The sequence below is a fragment of the Anarhichas minor genome, unplaced genomic scaffold (assembly GCF_050575085.1).
Source record: "Anarhichas minor isolate MPS153535 unplaced genomic scaffold, ASM5057508v1 ptg000040l, whole genome shotgun sequence".
In the NCBI taxonomy this organism is placed as follows: Eukaryota; Metazoa; Chordata; class Actinopteri; order Perciformes; family Anarhichadidae; genus Anarhichas; species Anarhichas minor.
In genome coordinates, this window is record NW_027466486.1 from 11702392 (window position 1) to 11715821 (window position 13430).

The following is a 13430-nucleotide window of genomic DNA, read 5'->3' on the forward strand; positions in this document are numbered from 1 at the left end:
AAAGAATTCATATAAATATAAACTTTACGGCAATCTCAGTCTGAGAGACAGGCCTACCACTTTACTACGCATAGTTTCCAGTTCACCTTTACTTTACTTTGCCCATTTAGAACATGCAGTACCCGAGACAAGGGTAGGCAATCATATGGGGAAAATGTGAAGCATTCAAGCATCATCTGCATGAGAGACATATAATAATGCAAATTAGTGCATACGCCAAAAGTTGGAGGGGCCATACATGAAACAAATGGCCCATGGTCAGCTCTCCGGAGGTGAAACCCATTTAGTAACAGCAACATACATCCATGGCCACAGATTTCTGACTTTTACTGAAGAATCATTTGATGCCGAGTATTTAGTCGCTGAACAGCAGTAACAAGGTTGAACTAGCAGGAACATTCTCGTTTATGTTAAACAGCTTGACCGCATTGGGGCTATTAAAGCACTGATTCAATATCTGGAGATGAATCAAATCTCTTAGACCTGTCCCGATCCAAAAAGAAGCTGCTGCCTCGATGTCCTTCGCTAGAGCGGGCTATTTCATTGAGCTAATATATTCAAGTTCACTGCTTCGGTTTAAAGGATCTAGTAAAGACTCGGTTGTAAAAGATCTGGGCCTTTCGCCAACGATAATGGTATTAAGACTTATTATACTCTACAAGGCAGAGCTCAAGCACACTTGGGACTTGTGCGGGGTCTTTCACTTGCATTAGTATTACATTTCCCGTTTTGACAGTGCTAACACAGTAGGGCCTTAAGGGACACATTTGTAAATTCTTTTAGACCACGGTATGATTTAGCTTCGCTTCCGGTCTAAGAGTTTCAAAAGGCATACACCTGACGGGACACACGGGCCGTCCTCTTTCAAAGGCAGCTGCTGTTATGTCCTCATAAATGATGATTTTACCAACGAGGGGATCAAACTGTCTGTATTTATGACTGTGCAATTACAATACAAGAGGAAAGGTTACAGATAGTCAAGCAGCTTGCTAACGGACCTTGTAATGAGTCACATCGGACTTGCGGCTGTGTGGCAGCTATTGCAGTTAGCGGTAACACTGGCATCCATCAGGGAATGAATAGAGACACAAAAAAGAGACAGATGGACAGAAAGAGAGAAGGAGAATCAGATGCATGTGCCGGTAAGGGAAAGCATGAAAGTGAGAGAGCAGAAACACATCGGTCCCGATGAGTGGATGAATTAGAAAGGCGCCTGCAGAACGTTTGAGCGTTTACTTTTAGTCAGGCTTGTCTACATTCGCTGCTGCTCCTCTCCCCCTAAAATGACATCACCCACACGCATAATGGAGTTTTCCCTGCATCTGCAAACAGATTATGAGAGCCTTATCGTGTCACTGCCAAGTAGGCAAAGTCCATACAAGCTTCCCATTGACAACTCTGTGAGAGTCTGTTTGTGTAAGCATGCATGCGTGTGTGCGTGCAGGCAATTTGACAGCCGCTTTGGAAATATCCTGAAACGAGCTACTTTCAATTACAAACAGCTTCTGGGGGGAAATGGTGTCAGTTTCCAATTAGTTTTTTTTTTTTTGTGTCCTTTCTTCTTTGGTAGCTTTTAATGAGGCTCTCTTCTTTTTAAGTAAATAAATTGCCTCGTAGGATGAGGTAAGATTCCTCCATCTTGTATGAATCATCCGGCTTTCATTGAAAGAATGGTTTAAAGTAGGGATGCACCGATCCGACTCCTTCAGTCCCGATACCTGGACTCACCGAGTGCCGATCCAATACCCTCCTTTAATTCATGAACTGTATGCCTCACTGTGTGGAAGTGACTGGGATCATTCTTTTATGTGTCAGGGAACATCCGGCTCGACTTAAACACTGCTTTCTAAAACAAAATAAAACACAAATACATGGTTATAAATTAATAGTTTTTTGTAAATAATAGTATCCAATACCAGATCAGCCCATTGTCCCTGATATCCCATCCAGCTTTTTGCACAAGTTCCGGATGGATATCCAACACCAGTATCGGAGCATCTCTAGTTTAAAGCAGAGGGAGTGATGTGGATGAGGTGAAAGGTGCCCCCTCCCTAAAGCTGGAAAGTCATTTATTTTTCAGTCATTTTTCAGTCAGGCGACAAGTCTTTCTCACCGTTCACCTGTCCGCCCACACACTCCTTCTGTTTCTAGGTATACAAAAGCTATGCATATTGTGCAATGTATACACAGGCAAAGATACTGTCAATTACCCTCCTTATTGCTTAAAGGTATTGCTGCTGCACTGCTTGTTGCCACTGCGCTGTAGCACTTCTCGCTACCTGCATAATGAATGAACATGGAAGGTCTCTCTAGGACCTGAAATAAAACATGCTTGTTGCCATGGCAGAAAACACAGCTTCCATATTTGTGTGCCCCTCCTCCCTTAGTTTCGGAAGACCAGCGAGTGAAAAAGTCCATCATCAAAGTTTCACCCAAGCAGCATGAGAAAAGGCTGGTCTACCACTAAAATAAAGACATTTTGTATTATTAAGCAGGGATGTTGGAGCACAACATCCAGGAGCATCTTAGTACAACTAAAGCATTGCAATGAATATGGTCTCCTATTTTTAGCACCTCTGTGATTATGATGTCTGACTATGCGAGTGCTGGCAGCCAGCACTTTGTCCCTCACAGTGTGTGCCGAGTATACTGTGCATTGCAGCGGATTTCGGCGGCAGTGCTGAAGCGGGCGTTCTACACAACTTCCCTTGTTTTTGTGTCGCTCTATGATGGAAATCTATTGGAGCTGAGACATCGATACCTGCAACTGGACTGAATCTTAAACAACACGATGTGTCATTGTAGAAATGATGACAAGCGTTTCACAGAAACAGTTAACTTTTTCTAATCCCGCAACAGAAGAGGCTTGATTCCTAAGTAATTGCCCAGTCACAAGTCTCAGTGTATATCAGTGGGCTTGTAGGAATTGTACATATGCTTCATATCACCTTTTTCACGGCAAGGTATTATGTAACATGCTTGTACAGGTCATTGTAGTTCCTTGATTCTTACAAAACCTACAGCTCATCCAATGCCCTCTTTCCTTCAGCTTTCTGGCGCTCCGCTCTCATTCAGGGTTGCCGGTGCTGGGTTTGGACTCAGATGCAGTCAATGAAAGTCACACACCCGCAGAGACTACAGTCGGCATGGCACATACAGAACTACGTGACAGTGCACAAAAAGGAGGAGTCGGGGGGAGATCAAAGCTGACATAACATGCATTTGAGAAGTTGGCCTTGTACTAAGAGGGCTTTTTTCCGCTTGAAATGCTCCTCGTCCAAGCCTCCTCCTCAGGGACAAATGTAAGTGCAGGAATGACATCCATGAGGCAAATCAGAGGAGAACAAAATTCGCTTGCATCCGAGTGATGCAGAAATCAAATCCTATTTTGATTATTTGTGATGGATGGCCATATTTAGATAAATTAGCATTTTTGTTCTTAATACAGTTAAATTATGGAACGTTCTTACATTTCAAAAAAGCAGTCCAAAAGTCAGATTACCAATTAAGAAAATCCTGCATCCAAACTGCCTGAACACACCCGTTTTCCACTACTGTACACATCTTCTCTTTTTACTGTAAGATAATAAAAAATAATGTATAAATCCTGCACTTATCATATTTTAGGAGTTACTGCTGAAAGATTAATTAGAGAGAGAGAGGGGGGGGGGTTTACCTTCTTCAGAGCTGACATCCTAGGTGGATCCTCCTCCTGCAAAGCCCGTTCACATGCTGAGGTCCCAAGCCAAGTTTGGAGGGTGCGCAAATCCTAACTCAGCCCGGTGCTGATGCTGAGCCACGAGGTGCCTGCTTAGTATTCTCATCTCGCTCCCTCTCCGTCCTACAGCTGGCTCGGTGTGCGCACGCCCCAAAACCGCTGTTATTGCAGGATCCAAACACGTGGGGAGCTCTAGTCTGATGCATCGCACTCCATGACAGAAAGTTGGCAAAACTGTCTTCAAAAAAAAACAACGTGGGAATGACTATTTTGGGAGCGAGATACGCGTGCAAAAGTGACTTAACATTGTTTTTAAAGTACTAGGAGTCACATCAAATATCTGAAGCTATTTGCCTCAGTAAGTTGTATGCTTATGATACTATCCGTATTTTACATCAAATACACAGTGGTCGAGCAGTTCCAAAGATGGACAAGGCTGCTTTGTATGCCGATTTGAAGAATGGATTCAGCTGATTAAAAGTATATATTCATGTATAATATACAGAGTACGTGTCTTTCCTGACAACTATGGTTTCATGAAATTGACGTCCTCCTGCATGCATCAGTCAGTGGGCTGGTCTTATGCAGCTGGAGGAGTCGGAGCATTATCGCACTTTGGCAATCGTAGCCGACATGCTTTTTTAAAGTATAGCTAACACTAGCCATTCCTTTAGCGACTTAAACACAACCCGTTGAGCAGCTACATTAGTTCACCGGTGTCTGATGTTGTGAATCTGTTATGAATGGAGCTCGTTTTAAAAGCTAGCAGGCTGGATAGCTAGCCAACTCAGCTAGCTAGCTTGCTAGCTCATTAGCTACAGACACATGTTGCATTACGTTTCCGTCCTCTTCGCCTCCACGCACACACAGATGTGTCAATATGGCACGTAGGAAAGAAGGTGAGCATCACCTGCGTCGTCGACAACATTATTAATCTCTTGTAAAAAAAACGAATCTGTAACCAGTTAGCTAACGAAGCTAAAGTTAGCCATGTTGTAAACAAATGCACGTGCTCGAACTGACTGAACTGCCTTTGGCTTGAGGTTTAAGATGATATATTACAAGTACAATGTATCAGATTAACAGGTGATGGTGTCTCTGTTGTGTGTCCTTTTTCTTCTTCTGTCACTTAGTATTTCAGTCAAAAGTACTCCAGAAGCTTTACCCTGCAGCTCCCACACTGGAGCAGGAAGCCAGCCCACCAGGCATAGTAGATGCTCTATCCAGAACAACCCACGTGAAAAGAAAAGCCTCTCAACAGGACACTGCCATTGGTGAGATCACATTTAGTTCAACTTGCATCTCACACACGTACTAAGTACTATGTCTAGAATAAAATCTATTCCCCTCAAAATACACACATTAACATCATACATGCCATGCCAGGATACCACCCCGCTGCTCTTCCATATGCATTGAGGTTATATTACCTTCTTCTATTTGCCATGTCTGTCTCAGGAGATGCAGGGACGACACAGAGTGCAGACAATCCGGTCAGGCGGATGTACACAGTCCTACCTCCTCCCGCTGACTACAAGACCGCTTCGGAGAAATCCGTCACACTCCCCCAGTTAGAAAGCATGAATAGTGCAGAGGACACAGCTGGTAAGACGACCGTAATCGTACGTTTATGGACTTGTGCAGTGCACCGTGAAGCTAGGAGAGATTTACTGCATGGGGCTTCTCCAGGCTGGCCCTCTCATGTGTTAAAGTCACTCTTCTCGGTTGGCTCTGCCACTCAAGTTAACGGAAACAATGATCTATTGTGTTTCTGAACTGGGGAGAACTTGAATGCAGCACAGACGGTGTTTTACCCTTGGCTAATTTCCACTTTAATCTGTGTTGTTTGTCAGAGTAAACTTGTACAACTTATCCAAGCTGCAGTTGAATGCATCCTTTAAAGGCTGCTTATTTTGTCTGCGGTCCGTCTGCACTTTCTCTTGTCATGAACCGGTGGAATGATCAGACTGTGATAAGAGCCCGGCCGCATTACACGTGTCTCTGTGCTCATCATCTTCCTTAATGCAGACCTCCATTTACCCGACAGGCTTCGGCTTTACTTTAACGTCACTCACTGTGACCACTGGAATAAACAACACGGTCAAGTGTGATTAATTGCACTCGTCTGCCTAACGGCGCCTCAATTGAACATGTTTTACATTTAGTGGGAAATGACCCTCGATGGTAATTGCAATCCAAACAATTTCCGTGTTGCTCTACCTGCTGTATGCTGCGCTGGGTATTCGTTTACCAACCAGGGACAACACTGTCTCTTAAGTTATCATCACAAGACATGATGTGTACTCCTTAGTTTTTACTGTTTGTCTCAATTCTTTGATACCAATTATCACAGATATGGCTATTTAAGAAGTGCATTTCGGTTTGAACACACACATTGATATGAGATCATTTGGTTCATTTTTAACGCACTGACATGACTGCAGCAAATGGTACAGTGCTCTTTCAGATGGCACATCAGATTAATCACAAATGACAGGAAGTTCAAGGTAATTTTCACCTTTTGCTTCATTGATACTCAGTTTGTCGTCACCAAAATCCATGATAGACTAACTCGAAAAAAGTGTCTCTCTACCCCATTCCACTTGCTTTTCAGTATTGTTCGCTGCTGCACTGCCACCGTCTCGGGCTGAGAGCCAGTTCGTTACTCACTGAGGGTCACTAAGAATTCTATAGGCGCTGGTTTCTTTGACCTCTTAATGCCTCTTTGAGTCGTTCAGCAGAGGGGAGGAGGTGGAGGGGAAGCTACTCCGCCAGCGAGAGCGCCGTTTCTGTGTGGGCTCACGGTTCAGCTCGAGTCATTAAATCTAAGGTTCGAGTAATAAGACGTAACAGAAGAGAGCCTCAACACTGATAACATTTATTGTTGTGCTACTTTTGTCTGCGTGTGTATGGAAAAAAAGCTAATGCATAGCCTGCCCCGTTTGCCCCGTTTGTATTTGGTCTGTCCTCAGAGTGCTGGATGCCGGATTCGAAATAGGAGGAATTGTTACAATCAGCATGGGAGACGCAGATTCCATTGTGCATAGAGAAAGAATTAAAAAAGACTGAATCGAGGCACCGACTAACAGCACACATACAGTTTACTGATTCCATTGTTCTTTTGTTAACCACCTTTGGTCCATAGTCTGCTCCATATGAGGTCACGATTCAGCAGGTTTTATTTTCAATCAGTAAGCAGCACACCAGCTGATTAGAATGCAATCCGCTATAAAGACGGAGTATCTAATTAGTGGGATCAGCTGTGAACACAATGATTTAGCTCAACAGCAGAGGTGCATATGGAGGCTGCAATGCAACAGTTCAATTTAACAATGTTTCTAAACTAATCACGAGGTTTTTTTTTTTTGGATCCTGTTGCCCACAGAGGAGAGTGTCCATGACAGCAATGCAGAAGAAGATAAAGAGGGAGAAGAACAGAGAAGAAAAAGGAAGAGAAGGAGAAGGAAACCAGCCCTCCACCGAGACTCTGGGAAGGATGGAGCAGCTCTAGTGAGTGAGTGCCGCACGGGTCAGAGTCCGGCGCCCGCGGACGAGGGAGGAGAGCGCGTAAGCAGGAACAAGAAGAGGAAGCTGAAGAAGAAACGGCACAAAGAGAAGCTGCTGGCCATGGGTCTGATGCCCCGGGCCACTGCACTGGAGTTCACATACCGGAAAGATGGGGAGGAGGAGGAGGAGGAGGATAACGAGAGGAGAGCTGCTGAGGTGTCAGACTTCCTCTGGACAACAATGCAAATCTATATGTCAGATTGTAAGTATTGATCTGAGCGAGGCTCGTGTATTCTCTGTGCAAAATCTGGTAGCCATTGCTACAGCTTTTGTTGGCTTATCTTTAATTTATTTTGGGTGCTATGATGAACACAGCTGATGGCTTTCTAAGATGTAGTTCACGAACACATAATTAAACTCTTGACAAATGCTGAAAACGTGTCAATGAAAACTGTTGAACAGAATTCAATTACTCTTCAGAAGAGAAGTCAAAAACACAGCACCAGTAATTGGATGGAAGGGTGAAAGCTGAAATTGCTGTTCCATAAGAATGAACTGGAAGGAGATGGTGTGTGAGCATTCTGTCTGAGTGCCGATCAGTAAATATAGTGAACAGCTTTGATTTATTGAACATTTATTTCAAATGAAACCAAAGCCAAGATAGGCTCACTATTACGAATTTTACAAAGCTTCAGATATTATAAAAGTAACAAATGAAATCATGTTTAATATAAGGACTATTTGCGTCAGACTGACTATATATAATCCAGCCAACCAGTGGGTGATCTGAAGATCAGGCCATGACCAGTGTTGACCTCGGTACCGAGCAGAGCAGCCAAGTAAATTAGTGAGACTAATGACAAAAGGCTTGACTGCACACGTTTGAGATTCGCCCAGTATTGCTTTGTAAATCAAAACACACACTAGTCATGTACTGTGATGACACAGAGTCCACACAGTCACGACAACGCTTTAAACATCTGTTGCTGTATGTTCTCCTCTGATGTTACAGAAAATACTAAATCATGACGTCGATTGGCCTTAATTAACAGACCACCTCTCCCTGCTCCCGTGCTCCTGCAGCCTCTTTGCGTGCAGGCGAGCGCCCCCTCCTGTCCGAGACTGTGAATAACCTCCTGAGGGACATAGCCAGCGGATGCCGGCCCCCCTCTGTCCTGAAGCGGCTCCGCGGCCTCAAGGCCTTCGTTCAGCAGCAACAGGCGGACGAACTGGAAAAGGCACTGGGGGAGCTCCTCAGCACTTCTCCTATGACTGCAGGTCAGTGATGCGTCGATCGGGCCGAACGTCCATAATAGAAATGGAATGAGGGATTATTTAAGGAAAGGCTACGCGACATGAAAGTGATGCTTGTTTCATGTTCATCCCTGTCCACACTGCCCCAGGTACCTCACTGGCCTGTCCCTGCATGTCAACACATGCCTCTGTCTGTTCCTGCTTGCCCCTTGAATTCTTGTTTATTGTTCGCCATGAGTACACCTGCCCTTACTTGCCTTCCTCCGCCTTTTTATTTGCGACACTACAGCAGGTCCTGTGCGAACGACCATGCTTCGTCTTGCCTTTTGCTCATGGAGGTCCCGGGGCACGTTTTTCACCCGTGCATGTGTGTCTGTGCGTTCGCATGGTCGGCTAGCTGGTTGCATAATAGGATCAGCGGGGACTTTGCTGCTGTCACGCACACACAAGTCTTTTATGTGTGAGCGGGAGAGGGAGAGGCGGAGCTAGAGAGAGACCAGACAGGAGATTCAGGCCAGCGCCTTATCGGTGGCCCCAAAGTGCCGCTTGTTTCCGCTTGTGCCCGTCGCCAAGACAACACCGTGTTAAAAAAAAAAAAAAGCCCGCAATATAGCCTGCCTTAGTTGTGCCTATCCTCTCATGCACCTGCTCCATGGCTGCCTGAAAGCTTTTCAAACCCCCCCCCCCCCCCCCCCGCCGCCTCACATTGTATGAGTCATGCTTCCATTCGCTGCTTGTAAATGCTTCATTGTGAATGAAAAGTTTCCCTTTAACTCACCGTTGCTATGTTTATCATTTTAGCTGAAGGCCACTGGCATTCTTGCTATGGTTTGACTTCACACCGATGCTTCGCCGCAGTGTGACAATTTTAAATTATTTGATATGTTTGAGCCAACATCCACCTAAAATCACATAAAAGGCAGCGGTCTGTATTTGAATGTAACCCACGAGCTTGTGGAGCGGTGTGCCTTCTTAAAAAAGTTCTTCACTGAAGCTCTGCTCCCCCGTCTGCCCTTCTTGCGGCAATCGATTGACTGCAGGTTTTCTTTTGAGCATATTTTACCGCACCCTAGAGTTCATCTCGTAAATGACATTGGCTTGACTGGTCCCCCTTTTATAGCGTCCATTTTGGGTTCTCAAAAAGATTCACTGAATTTAACTCTGCGTGTTCCAGAATAAGTCAAAGAGATAATCCGTCTCGGGTGGGAGACAGACAGCGTTAGGTTGAATGTCGACGTGCAAAGAGGTTAGAAGTACTTTTGTACGCTGGCTGGGGATTTTGAGGTATTATGGTTAAAAAAAAAATAAACTCTTTGGTGAAAACACCGACTGTTCCTCTGGTGTTGTGTTGTCAGCTCTAGCTGAAATGTTGCTCTTTGTCTCTTTGCGTTTTAGAAGAAACCGCTGCAGTCGCTTCACTGTTCCAATACTGGATCACAGACATTCTTCCCATGCAGGGAGACAAGAAGACGGGGCTTTGTACGATGCACCCATGAGACGGTGACTCACGGAGACGTCACCGAATGATTACTTCCATTGCGCTCCATCACGTATTGAAATGTCGTACTTTTTATATACTGCACTTCTACAATGTTGGACCTTTACATGATGCTGCATGAAATATTTGAATTATTAAATTATTTTTCCCATTTGATCTGTGCCCTTGTCTGATCCGTTTGCACGTCTCATATTGTACAAGAACAAAAGCGGTTAACACTGAGCTTGGCAAATCCTTCTGCGCGCCACGAGTGAGCTTGAAGTTGTCGTTATCGAACCAAGCTGTTACTTACCTCCATGTTTCCAACATTTAACCGGTATTAACATAACAACCGTTCTCTTTAACTTACATTCTAATTGCCAGAGAAGCAAATGTCAGCTCTACCGGAGCTCCGGTATTTATTTTGCAGATGCTCTGACATTTAAACCCGGGCAGTTCACCTAATAGCTCCTCCATTATCTACAGTACACGCACCACCAATCAATCTCTCACCAAGTTACTATTACACATGCCTTTTTTCAAGTATGCTGTTAAGCACTGGGTTAAGTAATGGTCTTAAGAGATGCAACACTGGTTATACTTAGGGATCATTAGTACCAATATTAGGATCCCCACACACACTTGTTGTTGTTGCCGCCCTTATCTAACTGTACACTCAATATAGCAGCCTGGATTGTTGTTGATGGACCTTGGGAACAAGTACCACCCGGGGAGTCGGTAGCTTAACCTTCCACGCTACGCGTCTACTTCCCAGGTAATCTATTCTAATACATTTGCCCGTGACTCAGTGCCAAGGGATGAGATCAGGAAAAGGTCAGAGAGTTAGTGATGATGACCTGAGCGAGCGTCGTCTTTCCAGAACTAGGATGCACCAGCACACTAACACACAGCTCTAAGTGTGTGTGTGTGTGTGTAGAATTATAGTGATGAACAATTAGCATGAGGACCATCTGTGGCCTCTGCTCATGGACGGACGCACCGGGTGCTGTCTGGTGGAAGCTCAGGGGCCTATTGTGCAGGCGTTAGCCAGAGGAGACAATAAGGGCAAAGAGCACGTTGCCTAACATGTTACATAACATGGATATAAAGGCGCTCATCGGTGGTTTTAATTGACTTTTCTTAGCAATGTAAGCGACGGGGCTCTAAGGATGTCGGTCTGTCTGTCTGTTCACATCACAACTTTGGTCCAGACTGAAATATACTAACTATTGGATGGATTGCCATTTAAACTTGGTGAAGATATTCACAGAGCATGATATTGCCTCTAGCACCACCAACATATTCAGTAAAACATCTCAACTTCTACTGGATGGATAGGCACAAAACTTGGCACAGACACTCGTGTCCCCCCCCCCCCGCAGGATGAGCAACTCTGGTCAGAGCGGCTGTAATCAATATTTTTATAATTGCGAGATATCAAATGACAATGTGACGATGAGAAGGTTCGCTAGTGATGAACCTACAGAGGCATTGAAGTCATTAGTGGTTCTTAGTTTTTACTTTAAAGGCCTTTATGCTTTCCTTTTTCTGCATAAAACCCAGCAGGCATCACAAGTTTCAGTGGCATCATGACTTTGCGGCATTACTGCCAGAGTTTGACAGTATTCATGGATGCATGAGCTGGGAGGCAGAGTTTGGTCCTATTACCAGAGATGAGAAGAAGGTCATTGCTGGCTGCTCTCACTGGAGAGAATTCCTCTCTTCCAGCGAGAGGGAGAGAGAGACCTTATCAGCACAGCTACCTCATTATAGGACCTCAGTCCAGGAGCCCGAGGCTACGAAGGATATTAAAGCTTAAAGAAATCTGCTGACATGGCAGGAGAAGCCATTCTCAACATCAACAGAAAAACATCCAAATCAAACCGCTTGGCAGATTCAAATGGATTCCAGTGGCTCCGATTTCAAAAGACTTGGGGTTGGGCCCTCTGTATGAAGCTATTAAAGGAACTGCTGAAGTCAGAAATCAGTTAAACGTGATGCTGTATGAGTTAAGACCTCATTCATCCCTTTCACTTTGTTTTGATGTCAAACCCTTCAGAAAGAAAAAAATCATCAAAATCCTCCTATTATCTCCAAATTGTGTACATCAACACCCCTCTCATTCTCCACACACGTTCACCATATACATAGATGAATATGCTCCATTATGACTGGATGTTTGAGCTGTTATAATAAGCTATTAATAAGAATATGTATTGATATTCACCTCAATGTGGTAAATATATGCATTAGACAAAACTCTGCATACATTATAAACCAAATATAAAAAATCGAATGATTCATTAGTTTCCACAACAGAAATCTGTAAAACAACAGCACTTATGATTTCAATATGATTCCACTACAAGTCGGTATACTGTGATGTCAAAGTGTCACCCAGCCCTACGCTCCATTCAACCTCCCTTCTGCTTGGACGGACTTCTTTCTCCCTGTGTGCCAGCTCCTGTAATCCTATTAGACACACCACCTGTGGATAGCCTGTTGTGGTAGGACAGGAAGGACACATTATAAGGGCTGGGCAGGCAGTTGTCCCGCACCACATAGCCGAGCACAGGTTGGAAGTGTCCAAGCGCAGACCCGGACAGGCCCGCTGTCGCTTGGTTTCCCGTCCTGGGCGTCCAGGAAGAGGAGCTTGAGCTTATCTGGCCTTCAATTCATCATTACTGATTTACCAGGAGGACCGTCGCGGAACGCTCCAGAAATGTTTTTCAGAGTCCCAAGACTGACTCCGGGCTACATCCGGCTGCTGCAGGTGAGTGTGAGCGGTTTCATTCATAAAATAAAGTGACACTAGTTTAGATCTTTCAATGATACTTTGCTGTAAAGGTGAACAAGATTTAGGGTCAAGTAGATACTGTGTCAACAAAAGAATATTTTGATGTGCTGTGATTTTCACTCTTAAGACGCGTAGTGACACTAAAGCTGTCCTTAGTGCCGGATAGCAGGAACATAAAGCACTGAGTCATTGGACGTTGCTTGCCAATGATCTTATAAGCAGAAGTGGATTGCACTTTATTGCAATTTTTCTGCATCAAGCAACTTGTTGTGATTTAAGACCTTTAAAACAAAAAAGGCACAAAGCCCTCTCAATGTCTGGGATTTGAAGTCTAGAGTATATGCTGCCTGGCATTCTCCGTCTCTACTGGCCCTTAAGGACTAGAAGGAAATGGCAGATGAAGTAACTTTGACAATTCTGAGAGCAGCCATTGATGTAATGAAGTGTTTGCAAGGTGCTGGTTTTATGGGCTCGTACAGAAGTTTATTGACGGAGACACTGCACACCGCACGTTGGTTTCGCTAAGCCTCGTGCTGCCATTACGCAGCGATTTACTCAGTCGAGTGTCTCAACAGATTGTTGTGAGAAGATGATGAAGTACAGTACTATCACATATCATATCATATACACACACCGTCCTCAGCTACGCGCTCGTTCCAGGCTTCTGTTCCAGTATG

At 44.5% G+C, this 13430-nt stretch overlaps 2 protein-coding genes across 2 annotated transcripts in view; one reads left to right on the forward strand and one right to left on the reverse strand.

The window, feature by feature from the left end:
- The window catches only part of dlgap2a (discs, large (Drosophila) homolog-associated protein 2a), a 133249-nt gene extending 129555 nt beyond the window's left edge, over positions 1–3694 (reverse strand). Inside the window, exon 1 of the mRNA XM_076108120.1 lies at positions 3677–3694. Within this exon, the coding sequence (XP_075964235.1) occupies positions 3677–3694 (18 nt within the window). The remainder of the gene's footprint in view (positions 1–3676) is intronic.
- A 603-nt stretch (positions 3695–4297) lies between these two features.
- Positions 4298–10131, forward strand: erich1 (glutamate rich 1). Its single transcript, XM_076108422.1, has 6 exons — positions 4298–4617; positions 4852–4992; positions 5177–5323; positions 7104–7487; positions 8309–8503; positions 9875–10131. The coding sequence occupies exons 1-6, from the start codon at positions 4599–4601 to the stop codon at positions 9973–9975; spliced, it is 987 nt and encodes a 328-aa protein (XP_075964537.1). The 5' UTR covers positions 4298–4598; the 3' UTR covers positions 9976–10131.
- Positions 10132–13430: the final 3299 nt, after the last annotated feature.

What these genes read in the sequence shown, in the direction of transcription:
- erich1 (XM_076108422.1), top strand. An exon ending in TCAACAGGACACTGCCATTG is followed by an intron (nt 4,993 to 5,176) that starts GTGAGATCACAT and finishes TGTCTGTCTCAG; the next exon opens with GAGATGCAGGGACGACACAG. An exon ending in TAGTGCAGAGGACACAGCTG is followed by an intron (nt 5,324 to 7,103) that starts GTAAGACGACCG and finishes TGTTGCCCACAG; the next exon opens with AGGAGAGTGTCCATGACAGC.